A 15,951-nucleotide genomic window follows, 5' to 3' on the forward strand; every position below is an offset into this window, starting at 1 on the left:
CAGAACTAGAGGGCATAGGTTTAGGGTGAGAGGGGAAAAGATATAAAAGAGACCTGAGGGGCAACTTTTTCACACAGAGGGTGGTATGTGTATGGAATGAGCTGCCAGAGGAAGTGGTGGAGGCAGGTACAATTGCAACATTTAAAAGACATTTGGATGGGTATATGAATAGGAAGGGTTTGGAGGGATATGGGCCGGGTGCTAGCAGGTGGGACTAGATTGGGTTGGGATATCTGATCGGCATGGACGGGTTGGACCGAAGAGTCTGTTTTCATGCTGTACATCTGTATGTATGTATTTGGCCCATCAGGTCCACACTGACCCTCTGAAGACCATGCCACCGATCTCATCGTCCAGATTTCTCAGGCAAGTAAGGTTTGTAGGGACAGGTGTAGATGAGAGCGGGATCAGGCAGCCAGTGCGGGGGGGAAAGCAGCTAGGGGAGGTGAGGTCCAGCCTGAAGCTGGGGATAACAAGCCCTTGTGAGGAGTGCGAGCCCAGCATGGCCAGGTGCTCATGGACTGTGGCATTGAACTGTTCACTGTGTTTCTTTATTTTTACATTTTTTCGTAAGGACGACTGTAGTATTTAATCTTTCAAAACTTTGTTTTTCTGCTTTGTACCAAGAATCTGTACCTCGATATCTTTGTATCTAAAATGGCACCATAAGTGGTGACTGATAAACTTTTTGTTAGATTAGATTAGATTACTTACAGTGTGGAAACAGGCCCTTCGGCCCAACAAGTCCACACTGCCCCGCCGAAGCGCAACCCACCCATACCCCTACATTTACCCCTTACCTAACACTACGGGCAATTTAACATGGCCAATTCACCTGACCTGCACATATTCGGACTGTGGGAGGAAACCCACGCAGACACGGGGAGAACGTGCAAACTCCACACAGTCAGTCGCCTGAGGCGGGAATTGAACCCGGGTCTCTGGCGCTGTGAGGCAGCAGTGCTAACCACTGTGTCACCGTGCCGCCCACTCACTTCTGGACATGACAAAAAGCGAACTCAATTCAATTGAATTCAATGAGGATCTTGTACTTGCTCTGTAATTCAGTCAGATTGAAAGGAGTTTTTCTCGCCAAAGGTATAAAACGGTACAGAGTTAAGATGGGTGAATGGAGTTAAGAATTTATCAAACTCAGACTTAAAATGAATCACCAAAGCACAGCATGTTTTTAAAAAAGTTCAAAGTTCCCTTTCCAATCTTTTCACGATACTTGGAGTTGCAGCCTCCATTTACAATGAGTGTTGGTAATCTTACATGATTTAACAACTGCTTGTATTTTTAGAACACCCCTAATATCATAAAATATCCCAAAGTTACGTCAATGCCATGTACTACCTTGAATATATTTATTTGATTCACTTTTAAACCTATGCTCCCAGGGTGATGGGTGGGAGGGGGGGGGGGAAGAGATAGGGAATAGTCCCAATTGTCTAAAACCATTTTTCATAACATGATCCTCTTATTCCTGTTATTGTTCGACTAATAGTCCTGGGATAACGCGTGTTTCGGCAGTGCAATTTGGCTATAACATCGCTGAAGAATTAGGCAACGATATTTTAGAGAACACTTACCTCTGTTGGCAATAACGTGATTCCAGCAAGGATTGGTTTGTATACTTTATTCTGTGCATGCGCCAATGCCAGAACCACTGACTCTGTGCTGTCCTGTGCATGCGCCAATGTCGGCGTTACTGACTCTGTGCTGTCCTGCACATGCACTAATGTCAGCTGACGACAGAACAGCTGTGAGAGCTATTACATTGAGAGCTGCTTTGTTACATTTTTTAAATGCACTGTATTAAATTTACATTTGTTTCATTAATAAATATGATTTCAACCTTCATTCAGGCTGCGTTATACTTTGAATTAGACTTTAGAGTGATTTTTCAGCGATCGTGAGTGATATTCCTGGCTGGTCTGCCCCAAACCCACATTTCCCATAGGCCCCATTATTTTTACTGACTGATTTTCTATTAGGCGAGGTTTCACTGGAACAAAACTACAGTGTCATAGGAGAACTACCTGCATTGAGTCTTTGCCATATCATTGCCACGGTTCCAATATCCTTCCAAAAATGGTGCTCAATAAAGCCTCTAAAATTCCCCAAGTCTAGCTAACATCACTCATAGGGCAACATTCCCTTGTTTTTATATACAAAACCCCAAAATCACTCTGAAGCTTGTTCAACCATCTAAGGATCTGTGTGATGAAATGGTGAAGTTCAGTTTTGATGGGAATATATAAAAGGTGGCAATAGATGGGCGGCACGGTGGCACAGTGATTAGCACTGCTGCCTCGCAGCGCCAGAGACCCGGGTTCAATTCCCGCCTCAGGCGACTGACTGTGTGGAGTTTGCACGTTCTCCCCGTGTCTGCGTGGGTTTCCTCCGGGTGCTCCGGTTTCCTCCCACAGTCCAAAGATGTGCAGGTCAGGTGAATTGGCCATGCTAAATTGCCCGTAGTGTTAGGTAAGGGGTAAATGCATGGGTATGGGTGGGTTACGCTTCGGCGGGTCGGTGTGGACTTGTTGGGCCGAAGGGCCTGTTTCCACACTGTAAAGTAATCTAATCTAATGTAAAGATGGGTCACCCCCAATGCATTCTGCCTGATTCCTTTTTCAATTCACTTCAAGAAAACAAGTGCCAAATACATTTTCCATCTATTTTTCACATTTACCATATGTGAATGCAGAAGATATGATTGCACCAGAAGAGACTAGCAAGTCTGTTGCTGAACTGTAGAATTTTAGCCAAGAGGAATGATTGGATAGATTAGTTGGTTTTCTTCAGAATAGAAGAGGATGGGAGGAGATTTCATTAAGTATGAATAAAATTATGAGGGGTACTGTTACAGAGGAGGGGGTGGCCCCATTTCCCTTGGATATGGCGGGGGGATGGAGTGCATAAAAGTCTTTGAAGTGGAAGAGGATGAGTAGGGTTTTGAAAGTAAATCATTTCACCCAGAAGGAGGTGGGGAACTAGAACTCATTTCTTGAAAGAATGGGAGAAACAGATATCTGGTAACATTTGAAAAGTTCTCAAAACATACATTTGAGCTGTGGTAATCTGCGAAGCTGTGGACCCAGAACTGGAAAGCAATCTGGGCAATTCTTTATCTGCCAGCTTGTCACGATAGATGGATGTGCTCATGTTTATTCATATCAACATTCAGCTCCTCTCTCCTACACCACACATCACTGCCCTCGTACAGTTTACAGACACGTATCTCAAATTCTCACGGCAGACCAGGAACTGAACAAAAACTCACCGTAAAAGAGGAACGCTCTTGTCATCTGATGATTTTGGTAAGTCTTATTTATGGTAAAGTAACAGGTATCTGCTCCACACTGACCGATTCTGCCCAATTCACCTGTCAGTGGAGACCACCAGACGATAATGGGATGTTGGATGCCCACATCGGAATATGTTTTTGCGATGCTCAGTAAACCATTTGTTTCTTTCATCTGATTCACAACCACCAGTCCTTCTCTGTGCACCTTCTCACTTTTGACTTCTTTTTTTTCAAATTGTCCTAGTTCAACCACCACCTGCGAACAGGAACATTCAAATCATGGAATTGGTACAACAGTCTTGAACTGCACGCAATAGTGTTTCATTTTTTAATCCCACTCTCTTTGCTAGCAAACAGCTCAAAGTACTAAAACGCAGCAAAACTAATCACACCCTGCAGTAACAGTTTCCTAAAACATAGACATACTCTGTCCACCAGCTACGAGGCACACGTCTGCCTCCACTTGCCTCAATGAGTTCAGCTCCAACAACACTCAAGAAACTGGATACTATCCAGGACAAAGCAGCCTATCCATGAAGCATTCACTGGTTCCGTCATCAAGACACAGTCGCAGCAGTGTGCACAGCTACGAGATGCACTGCAGCAACTCAAGGTTCCTTCACCAGCGCCTTCCAAACCCACGACCTGCACCACCTAGAAGGGGAAAGACAGCAAATGTATGGGAACACCACCACCTACAATTCCGTCTTCAAGCCACATAACACTCACACCTGAAAATATATCACCGCTCCTTCACCGTCACTGCCTCAAAACCATACAGGAACATAGCTGCACATCACTGGCTTGCAGTTCAAAAGAGTGTCTGACCAATATCTTCCCTTCGGCAATGAGTGGTGGGTAATCAATGCTGGCCCTGTCAGCTATAGTTACCTCTAAAGAATGAAAAAACAACTCTAACAGATTTCTGACCAATACCTGTGTTTGCAACTGAACAATATGTATTTAGACAGTACCTTTAACATAACCAAATGTCCCAAGGTACTCATTCGGAGCATTAAAAAACAAAGTCTAACACCGAGCCACACAAGCAGTCTTCTTTCTCCTCTTCCAAGCCATTTCTTCCATTGCATTTACCTCCAGCAGATCACATTGGACCATTTTTGTGACAATGTCTCCTTTTCCCTTTTACACAGATATGCTTTTGAGCACAGCTCAGGCATACAATGATAAGATGGAGAAGATAGACCAAGGCTTCACTCTGCTCCTGTTGGGAAAGGGTATCCCACTGGAATTTAACCCATTATTCACGGGCCTCAGTTCTGATCTCCTGTTTGCCGGGGATGATTAAAATGGGGCTTGAACCTGTTATCTACTAGTTCATGAGGCAGAAATAGTCACTAATTCAAGACTCAATTTTAAACACACATTTTTAACAGTAGACATTTACTTTTGAAGATATATACTTTCTCTTACTAATGAACAGATGCTTAATTTCTTATCTTGACTGGTTAATGCAATGTTGCTTTTGAATGACAGGAGAGAGAAACCAAATTTATATTTCAATGTATTTTATGACAATGAAACATATCCAAGCTGCCAGAATTTTATCCTCTCTGCTCTATTAAATTCATAGCATTCATGATATTTTATATCAATTATTTGTCTTGGCAACGAATCATGTTAAGCCATTTAGCAAAGGCTTAGCTACAAGAAAATTTGGATATTTACAGCTAATATTGCAGCTCTTCATTAAAGCATAACATCTCACTCAACGGTCTGTTCATCTGTTTGACATTCAGACTGTGCCGACATACCCATATGTCTTCCCATCTGCACACTTAACGCTCTCAAAGCAATTATTTCTCCCTCTTACTCAGTCAGAGAATTCAGAGATAAGGCTTTTTGCAGGCCCCACAATCAACAGAGGGCTGTAGAAAATCAGTCATCTCAAAAGAGAGAGTGCTGATAATGGAACACTGGAACACATACCAAACAGTCAACATGGAACCTTGTTTAAAGCACTAACTTTCCACATCCAGGAGAACTTATATTCTAATCAATATTATTGATTTCAGAAAAAGTTGCAATAAACTACTTTCAGTACTTGTGTATTTTCTTCAATTCATGCTCATACTGTAACGATATCATGTGTTATCTAAATGTAACATAAATGATAGTTTCAGTTTACTTGAAGATCTCTGGTGAGCTTTTATTTACAGCTAAGCTAATATATACAGTAAGGAGAACTCTCCAGACAAAACCTATGCCTCAAATGCTACAATGCAGATAGCTGTGGTCATACTGATAACTTCTGAGCACTCAGCCCATTTATAATTTGAGTTTTTAAAGGGAATTATTCCAAAGGTGAAGATACAACACGCACCATCTAAAGCATGTGATGACCTAGCCTTCAGTGCATTGCTGAAGTTAAATAATTTGTTATATTCAATCTTTAACTGGAAACAATACAGAATTTCAACAACAGCACAGAAAGTTCAAAGCTATGGAACATAACAGGGGGCGGCATAGTGGCCCAGTGGTTAGCATTGCTGCCTCACAGCACAGAGACCTGGATTCAATTCCAGTCTTGGGCGACTGTGTGTGGAGTTTGCATATTCTCTCTGTTTCTGTGTGGGTTTCTTCTAGTGCTCTGGTTTCCTTCCACAGATCAAAGATGTGCACGTCAGATGAACTGGCCATGCTAATTATTGTTAGGAGCATTAGTCGGAAGGAAATGGGTCTGGGTGGGTTACTCTTCAGAGGGTCAGTGTGGACTTGTTGGGCCAAATGGCCTATTTCCATACTGTAGGGAATATAATCATAACTCTCAATGTTTCTGCTATTCAGCACTTTGAATTAATTTAACATTCAACAAGATATTTCAAGACAAAAGCCAAATTTCTTTACAGTATCAAAAGCAACATGTTTAGCTTAGAATTAGAGACAATCTAACTCGTAACAAGTCATTAGCAAAAATAATCCCTTCACAAACTGCTTTAATAGTTTCCACTAAAAACCTATCATACAAGGAGCCTCATGAATTTCCAAGTTATATTGGGAAAGCCAAATTTTAACCAATTGCCCCCAAGTATTGACTAGTCAAAGAAATAATTATGCTTCAGAATGCATTTTTTTTTAAAAGACAAGTGCTTCTTTAATAACCATATTCATCGCTTCAAAGAGTATTCAGACACTTTCAGAAAAAACATTTTCAAAGCCCTCAGCAGAGATTGTATTTGAGACCTTAAGCAGTGTGTGCATTGGGAGTTTTATTCTCAGTTACTGGAATACATGTTCAGGAAGATTGTTTCAATCAGGACTTTCACTTGTGCATTATAACTCATGGCTCCTCGTGCAATAAAGGGTATTAAAGGCTTCAAATCATTGCTCAATAAGAATCTCATCATTAGAAAGGCCCAGCTTGCTCCACAACACTGGATCAGCATAATGTCTAAAAGCTTTGCATCAATTATTAAATCCGCAGTGACAAAGTCTAGCAAGTTCAATTTCTAATCTTTTGAATTGGGGTGACAGTCCCAAGGCACTTTACAGAGACACAGATTCTGCGGACAGGGTCTGGGGAATGATGGGAGGGGAGCAGGTTGACAAGAAACGGAGGAGTCTATTTTTGACGAGGCAAGAAACAGCTGAACGAGAATAAGAGGCAATTGTATTTTGACAAGGAGGCATCAAGTTATTCATAGCTTGACAAATGTTTATATGAAAGAAAAATGCTCATTTCTGAATTTGAATAGTTCAGGGCTTCTGACTGGTTCAGTAAATTGAGAGATCGGAAAGATACAAAAGCTTCCCCCCCCCTACCAAGGAAGAAGGTCAAGAAAAAGTGTGAATGTTAATTTAACTATTTAGCACCTATTATTTTTAATATAGCTTTCAAATATAATATATATTTTATCTGATTCTCAGCATCATGACACGGAATGGAGATAAAATATAATAAAGGTTAAGGAGTTACCCTGGAGATGGAAAGCAAACTCTTTGTGAAGCCAATGATAGTTAGCCCCAATGCAATTAGCCCTATTGCATCAAATGCACAAACAATGGGAAAAAACAAGTTGCACCAAATCCCACTCTCGACCCTCAACAGCTGCTTCATAGTGATGGCAATCTTTTTCTGAGAATTGCGGATAAAGCAAGCTCACGTTTATAAATCACAGTGTAGTTATTGTCAGCAAAAGGCTGCCTTCACACACTGTTATGCGCCATTAAATTCAAACTCCAGGTCAAACTACAGTTGACCCTTCCATCCAACATTTCCACATTAAAGAAACTGATGCCTGCTACAAAGGAAAGAATCACCATAATAGAGAAGATGACCTTCCTAAACAGCTAGACTTTTTTTTATTTTAAATAGATAGTTTTCTTAATAAACTCTGCTGTCACTAGGGTTTCAATAAGTCATTTGAATGCAAAGTAAGCAGGTTTGGAGATGTTACCAAACTTGCAAAAGGTACACATGAGTATAAGGAAGGAACGTAGGATATCCAAATAAAGAGCCCATTCTATCTGCATACCCTGATCCATCTCATTTCACCTACATTTATGGTTTGACCTCCTACATAAATTATAAAATGAACTGGATCTTCTGAAGGTTTTGTGCAATTATCGCCAAAGTAGAGTGATCCTTAAAGAACTTCTGACTTTCAGGAGACTCCCCTCCAGGTTTCCTGAAGAAGGGCTTATGCCCGAAACGTCGATTCTCCTGTTCCCTGGATGCTGCCTGACCTGCTGCGCTGTTCCAGCAACACATTTTCAGCTCCCCTCCAGGTTAGGTGATCACTCTGGAGATCTAACAACAAAATAGGAGGTCATAACAGTATTGGAAGGAGAGGTCTAAGCAGACTACAGGTGTTTTTTTTTCTTATTCTAACCTTCTCTAGGCACAGACAAAACAGCACAGCCCAAGGAAACTGTGAGGCTCATCTATATCACTGCTCAATCTTAAACACAGCTGACAAAGTCTTCACTCACAATCTCTGATAAATCATAGATTCACACAGCACAGTTCAAGGCCATTTGGTCTATTGTGTACATGCCAGTTGTTTGAAAGAGCTATCTAATCAATTCTACTTCCGTCATCTTTTCCCACAGCCCCACAAACATCTACTTTCCAAGTTTTCTTTCAATTCCTTTTTGGAAGTTGAATCTTCTGGGTCCTTCCAAGCGGCACATTCCAGCAGATAACAATTTCTCATTGTCACATCCACATTATTTAAAAGATGTTTTCATCTACATTTATGCTATTGATTCCTTTCATACACAAATCACCAAAACTGAGAATTAGTAACTAAATCCTAGTACAAATCTCATTTTGCCAGTTCTGATACTGTTTCAGTCAACAAGAACTAAGATAAAACATCTTGCTTGTATGAGAAACAACTAACAATATTGATTAAAAGGTCATTCAAAAGTTTTGCCACTCAGCTCCTGGTGATATCTCTGTTATAGCACTGCTATTGCTACTTCACTTCGCTGTCCCAATCATCCTTGGACTTCCTTGTCCTCAGCCTCTTACAATGTTCGAAGAACATTCAATGGAAACTTGAGAAATCTTTTACTCACCTTTTGATCAGGCACTTTACATCTTTGGTTTTAGACAATTTTAGGCTTCAAAAGAATTAAATCATAACTACTGCTCCCATTTTCTTGGGACAGCAGACACTGCTTTACCCACTACCTCCTCAGGTCCCATTGTGTATTTATTTTCTTGTCCCAATACCCTCTTGCACTATTATCTCCAATGATATTTAACAATTCTTGCTTATGACAAGTCTTGCATCGCTTTTGTTCATCCTTACAATACCACCACCACTTAACTCAAACGTACTTAGAAAATGCTCGAGCTCTAAGCTTTCCTTTATTGGTCAGAGTATTGAGTACAGGAGTTGGGAGGTCATGTTGCAGCTGAACAGGACATTGGTTAGGCCACTGTTGGAATATTGCATGCAATTCTGGTCTCCTTCCTATCGGAAAGATGTTGTGAAACTTGAAAGGGTTCGGAAAAGATTTACAAGAACGTTGCCAGGGTTGGAGGATTTGAGCTATAGGGAGAGGCTGAACAGGCTGGGGCTGTTTTCCCTGGAGTGTCGGAGGCTGATGGGTGACCTTATAGAGGTTTCCAAAATTATGAGGGGCATGGATAGGGTAAATAGGCAAAATCTTTTCCCTGGGGTTGGGGAGTCCAGAACTAGAGGGCATAGGTTTAGGGTGAGAGGGGAAGGATATAAAAGAGACCGAAGGGCAACTTTTTCACACAGAGGGTGGTATGGGTATGGAATGAGCTGCTAGAGGAAGTGGTGGAGGCTGGTACAATTGCAACATTTAAGAGGCATTTGGATGGGTATATGAATAGGAAGGGTTTGGCAGGATATGGGGCCAGGTGCTGGTAGGTGGGACTAGATTGGGTTGGGATACCTGGTTGGCATGGACTGGTTGGACCGAAGGGTCTGTTTCCATGCGGTACATCACTATGACTCTATCTTCTTCCAGCTCAGATGAAAGATCATAAGCTCAAAATGCAAACTTTATTTCCCTCTCCGTAGATTTTTGTTTTTAATTATTTAATGGGATGTGTGTCTCTGTCATTTTTTCCTATCCCTTATTACTCTTGAACTGAGTGGCTTTCTCGAATCATATCAGATACCAATTAAGAGCCAACCACATTGTTGTAGGTTTAGAGTCATAGACCAAATAAGAATTTTACTCTCTGAAAATGGGAGGCAATGGCCTACAGGTTATTATCACTAGACTATTAATCCAGAGATGAAAATGTGTTGCTGGAAAAGCGCAGCAGGTCAGGCAGCATCCAGGGAACAGGAGAATCGACGTTTCGGGCATAAGCCCTTCTTCAGAGATCCAGAGATCCAGGTACTGTTCTGGAGACCTAGGTTCAAATCCTGTCAAGGCCTATTGCGGAATTTGAATTCAATACAAGTTTAGAATTAAGAGTCCAATGATGGTCATGAAACTATTGCTGATTGTCAGGGGAAAAAAATACACTGATTTTCCCCTGTAAGGCAACTGCCTTCCTTACTTGGTCTGCCCGATGTGTGACTACATACCCAGAGGAATGTGGCTGACTCTCAACTGTCCTCTGGGTTAATAAATGCCTGGCCAATGATGACCACATCCTGTGAATGAATAAAGGTTAGGGAGCCAGTTGGGATTTTATGACAATCCATGAAACTGGGACCAGTCTTTTGTTTTTAATAACACAGATTTATTAATTGAACTTAAATTCCACTAGTTGCTGTGATTTTGAGCCCATGTCCTGAGAAAATTAATCTGGATCTCTGGATTGCTTTAACAGAATGCCACTGTCACCGATACTGCTAAGCATTTCTAGCATCTTGTGCTTCTATTTCAGGTTCCCAGTACTTTGCTTCAGTTATGGCATTGCTGTTAGTTATGGAGTCAGAGAGTTTTTACAGCACAGCAAGAGACCCTTCAACCCATCAAACCTACTCCAGTCATCAAACATACATCTATTCTAATCCCATTTTCCACCACTTGGCCCATAGCCTTGGATGCTACTGCATTTCAAGTGTACAATTTCATGACATTACAACCTGAACTCTATCAAAAAACACATCGAGTTAGACCCCATCTACCACCCATTGAGAAAAGGAACAGGAAGTGACTTCACCACAGGAAATAATATCACCAACCCAAAGAAACCCAAACATATAAATAGAAAGCAGGAATTTTCAGCATTACTTCGCCGGAGGCCCACGGAAGATGTTACCTAGTAAGGTAACGAAACGTCTGGAAATGAACCTTGCAGCTCAGCGAGCAAATCTACATCCAGAACCTCAACCTGAGCTACAAATCTTCTCAAAACTTGCTGTACAATTTCATGTTACATGCAAGTGCAAGTTAGCAGCAACAATAAAATGTGTCACACTACATTTTGTATATACCAGGAAGAACAGAGTGGAATTGGAACAGAGTCCGCCATCTGTAAACTACAGGATCAGCAACAGGAGACAGGAGCTGGTGGAAGCTGCTCAGAGAGAAAGGAAAGCCCGGAAGAAATCGTAAGCTACTGTAGGGCGCAGCCTGCAAGAAGAGAGCAAAATGGTCAATAGCAAGCATCTTCAGCGATTATTGTAACATTGTTATTCATAGCACAAAAAAAGCTTAGGTTACAGAGCTCAAAGTTATTAGGATTTATAAAGAAATAAACTAATTAAGCAAGCAAAATTAGTAGAATTTGCAAACGCTATATCATGACTATATACATAAGCTGACCTGTGCAAGCTCCAGATATGGTGGGACTTTTGCACATTTACATAGAGAACTGATTTCATGGGTGGACCAAGCACATAGCAAAGTTTTTATCAATGCAAAGTCTCACACTCTGCACACTAACACAGCTCCAAGCTAACTCTACTCAAACTGAAGCAGCTTCTAAGATACTGCCTCAAGGAGATAGTTTCAAAAGGTTATTGGCTGGGACAATGGTGACTGATGTGACATAAAGGTTGCCTTTTCAATTCTTTTTAATGGAGAGGGATTGGACAATGGCTTGGTGGCAGGGGAGAGAAAATACCCTTTTGAAAGTAGAATTTGAAAAAAAAATTGCTATGGTGGACACCATAAGGATTTTCAATGATTGGTCATGAAATGCAGAAGCACTTGGAACTGTTTGAATACCTCATTTCTATGTCTGCTGAGGATATCAAAGGTATTTCTAAGATAGGCACACAACTGCATTGTACAGTTACGAGGGAATAATCTTACAATTAGTACCTTTGATTATATATCAGGGTTGAGAGTGGTTCTGTGCCTAGCTTCATCTGGTATCTTTAATCTCTGGAAAGAATTAAGCAACATGCTTAGAATCAGGATCGTCTTCAATCAGATTCACAATGCTGACTCTGTTTCAGTCTGCAGAGATGTTGCCTGACCTGATGAGTCACATTTTACACAAACTGTGTAATGTCCTTCTGCTCAAGTCTGACAATTGCTTCAGGTGATTACTGAAGGCAGTGCATTGCAAATCAATGATGATAGACAGTATTTCAGTGTCAATACACCAACAGAATGCAACAGTGTAAGGAGTAGGATGTAAGATGTGAGGGAATAAAACATGAGGGAGAGAGCTGGGAGAAGGTGACAGCATTACAAAAGGGCAGGAAGGCTCTTGTGCAGGGGTAGTATCGCAACCTCTGAAACAGGAAGGCCAGGTTCAAGTCCCATATACCCCAGAGGTGTGTAATGACATCTCCCAATTTGATTAAAAATACCTAAAAAAGTGGCAGGAGAAGAAATGCAACATGCAAGCAGAATCTGACAGGGCAAAACGTGGTGTGCCCATGTGAATGAATGGTTGAAAGGAAAGCTGGAAGAAACTGGGGTGTCAGGGGAAAGGATGCCCAGACAATTACGATAACAATGCTTGGAAAGAGAGGAAAACGTCCCTTTGCTGTCAAAGTAAGGGACTGTTCTAAATCCCAACAGCTGAAAAGCTGCTCACACCTACTTTCCTGGTAAGGCGAAATATGATAAACCAACAATTGGGAATGTTTTTTAATTGGTAATTATCTTCTGGAAGTGTTAGCTCCTCTAAAGATATTGGACAGTTTTCCAGGTTCGCATTGGCAGTTTTGAAAGGTTAGGTGCACAAAACGAATCTGCCACATTCACGTAACCTTTAATAAAAAAATGTCAGCGAGTACATACATGGTAATAGGGAAGCGGGCAGCCCCTGGGGTTAATCTGCAGACCAAAGTGGACCTCAAAATCAGAATGAAATTGGAGACAAAGAGCTTAGTGGCAACTGTAGCTTAAAAGTTTTGTTTTCAAAAAAAGAAAACTGGTTTCTCCTTTGAAGAAAGGAGAAATCTTCAAGGACAGCAAATCCTTCTAATGTTTCATTCAGCAAAGACAAAATGGACAAATCATAAGTGGGAGCTTTTTCTCGTGAAAAATGAAAGGCTTGCTGCTCAATGGCAAATAGAAAAGATAGTGACAGAATGAGGACAACTTAGTCGTCAATAAGACAACTCACAACTTAGCTGTGAGGAATGATTATTTACTCGTGTTTTTTTTCCAATGACAGCAAATACGTCCCACCTATCGATGGAGGTTCAACAACTTTTCTACTATAAAGCAAAATAGGCAGTGAAATTTTGTGACTGTAGTACATACATTAAAATGTTCACCTGAAAGCGTCACAACTGGTTTGAAATATTCATGCACTGACAGGTTAAATGAAACTTTCAAATTAAAAAGTGGTTACCCATTCTTGTTTTCCAAAGTTAAAAATCACAATACCAGGTTATAGTCCAACAGGTTTAATTAGGCGCACTAGCTTTCGGAGCGCTGCTCCTTCATCAGGTGGTTGTGGAGTACACAATTGTAAGACACAGAATTTATAGCACAAGTTTACAGTGTGATGTAACTGAATTGATACTTTGAAAATACCTTGATTGTTTGTTAAGTCTCTCATCTGTTAGAATGACCATTCTAGTTTCACTTCTATCATGGTCATTCTAACAGATGAGAGACTTAACCAACAATAAAGGTATTTTTCAAAGTATCAATTCAGTTACATCACACTGTAAACTTCTGCTATAAATTCTGTGTCTTACAATTGTGTACTCCACAACCACCTGAAGGAGCAGCAGTCTGAAAGCTAGTGCACCCAATTAAACCTGTTGGACTATAACCTGGTGTTGTGTGATTTTTAAATTTGTACACCCCAGTCCAACACCGGCATGTCCAACTTATGTTTTCCAGTTAACTCCTGCATGCCTTTTGTACCAAGCTCATCTGCACTGGGGGTTCTGCATTCATATTTGAAATATAAATCATTAAACTAAATATAAGCCACTATACATTATTCATAAAGACAAAGCATTCATGCATGTTACATAATACAGTAAAAATCTTACATCAGAACACACTGCCAGTCAAATTCTCTGGCCTTAAATTCCAAGCCCAACCTTACAGAAGTACCCCAGTGAACCTGAAAACAGAATACACTTTGCCGTGATCAGAGGACACAAAGACATACAAATGCAATTCTTTTCTTTCATTGTATCTGTCCAGTAGTAGCTGTAACACTGGCAGAGAAGGTAAAACACAGCTCGACAAACCACTTGCTGAATGAATTAAAAAACACAGAAAATGCTGTAAATAGTGAGCAACGTGGAAAGTGAACAGAATTAACGTTTCAGGTCAACATTCATCAGAATTGGTGCTGCCAATCCTAAGTAGCTTCAGTATTTTCCGTGTACTTTATAACTTTTTTTTCAGATCGCCAGCAATAACAATTCTGTGCCAGTTTCCCTTAGAATTGTGCACGATCAGACAGAAATGAGTCCTTTCAGCTGAAGACCCAGTTGGTAACTGGGCGCCCCAACTGTTCAAGGTGAACATTATAAAAAGGCCAAGAGATAGCCGAGTTGGACAAGAGAAGAATTCATGTTTTAAAAAAATCCAGTGGATGCTGGAAATCTGAAACATAGAAAACGCTGGAGAAAGTCAATCAGTCTGGCAGTATCTGTGAAGAGGAAAACAGAGTTAACGTTTCGACTCCGAGACAAAGAAGAGTTGTATCGCAGTCGAAACGTGAACCGGGCTTCTCCTGAATTCTCTCTGTGTGTTTCCAGAAGAACTGTATCGGAGAGTGGAAAAGAGGCTGGATGTGACAATGGGACCAACGCACCCCGAGGGACAACAGCAGCGACAAGCACGGAGTAGAATCAGCTAACCTGCAGGGTAACAATGAAAAACAACAGAGCGGAACAGCAGAGGCAGTAAAGCCAGAGTGGTCTGAAGCCGATCCTGCCTCCCCGGCGCCGCTCGCCCCTCGGCCACAACTCCCCGTCCATTGTGTAACAAAAATAAGGATACATCGCCAACCCCGCCCCGCACTGCTGCCATTGGTTCGTTTGGATGTCACTCAGGGAACCTTCTTTGTGACGCTACGGATGTCCTGCACGCTGACTAGCTGCGCGGGCTGTCAATCATCTTCGCCCCATCGCTCCCCCGCCCAGCGTCGTCATGTGACTTGGACCTCTCTCATTCATTTGGCGGAAGTTTTTCTGAGTCTCTTCTTCAAAAGAGCAAGATGGTTTGGGTTCGAGACCAACCTGCTTCAGAGATGTGACGTGACACATCTGAACAATTTGATTAAAAATATCGACCAGAAACATTTTCCAGTTGGACACTCTGAACTGAGCCTTATGCAATAGAAATACATGAAACAGAATGAGTGGACCTTTTCCTGAAGTTCCCCTTCCCCTGCGCCTTGTATGACACTGAGGATACGAAAAGTGCTCCATAATCAACCATATAAAGAGCACAAGAAATAGGAATACGGCACCTGGTCTTTCGAATTCCAGCACCATTCGATGACTGATCAAATATTTCACCTAAAAGCGCACTTTCCTGCCTGGGCTCCACTTACTTGTTGATGAAAAGTATTTGTGAGAGTTTTTACAGCATGACAAAAGACCCTTCAGCCCATCACATCTGTGCCAGTCATCGAGCAATTATCTCTTTGTTTTGCTTTGGATACATTCAGTAATCCAGCATTCCAAAGGTCAACAATCCACCGCAGGATACAATTTTACCTTAAATGAGAGACTTATTATTTAATTTTAACCATGTCCCTCATTCCATATTGCATCATGTCCCCAACTCCTTTT

The 15,951-nt window shown here is 41.3% G+C and overlaps 1 protein-coding gene across 2 annotated transcripts in view; it reads right to left on the minus strand.

Moving 5' to 3' along the window:
• Nucleotides 1-15,156, minus strand: part of pofut3 (protein O-fucosyltransferase 3) — a 74,367-nt gene extending 59,211 nt beyond the window's left edge. The window contains exons 1-3 of one of the 2 annotated variants that reach the window (XM_087979986.1): nucleotides 15,013-15,082; nucleotides 11,212-11,350; nucleotides 3,287-3,566 (exon numbers count right to left, since the gene is read on the minus strand). In XM_087979986.1, the coding sequence (XP_087836112.1) occupies nucleotides 3,287-3,482 (196 nt within the window). In that variant the 5' untranslated portion in view covers nucleotides 3,483-3,566; nucleotides 11,212-11,350; nucleotides 15,013-15,082. Of the gene's footprint in view, nucleotides 1-3,286; nucleotides 3,567-11,211; nucleotides 11,351-15,012 lie in introns of both variants that reach the window. The other variant, XM_043674313.2, reaches the window with a different exon arrangement.
• Nucleotides 15,157-15,951: the final 795 nt, after the last annotated feature.

This window comes from Chiloscyllium plagiosum, unplaced genomic scaffold (assembly GCF_037043375.1).
Source record: "Chiloscyllium plagiosum isolate Xiang-an unplaced genomic scaffold, Cpla_swu_hap1 HiC_scaffold_36, whole genome shotgun sequence".
In the NCBI taxonomy this organism is placed as follows: domain Eukaryota; kingdom Metazoa; phylum Chordata; class Chondrichthyes; order Orectolobiformes; family Hemiscylliidae; genus Chiloscyllium; species Chiloscyllium plagiosum.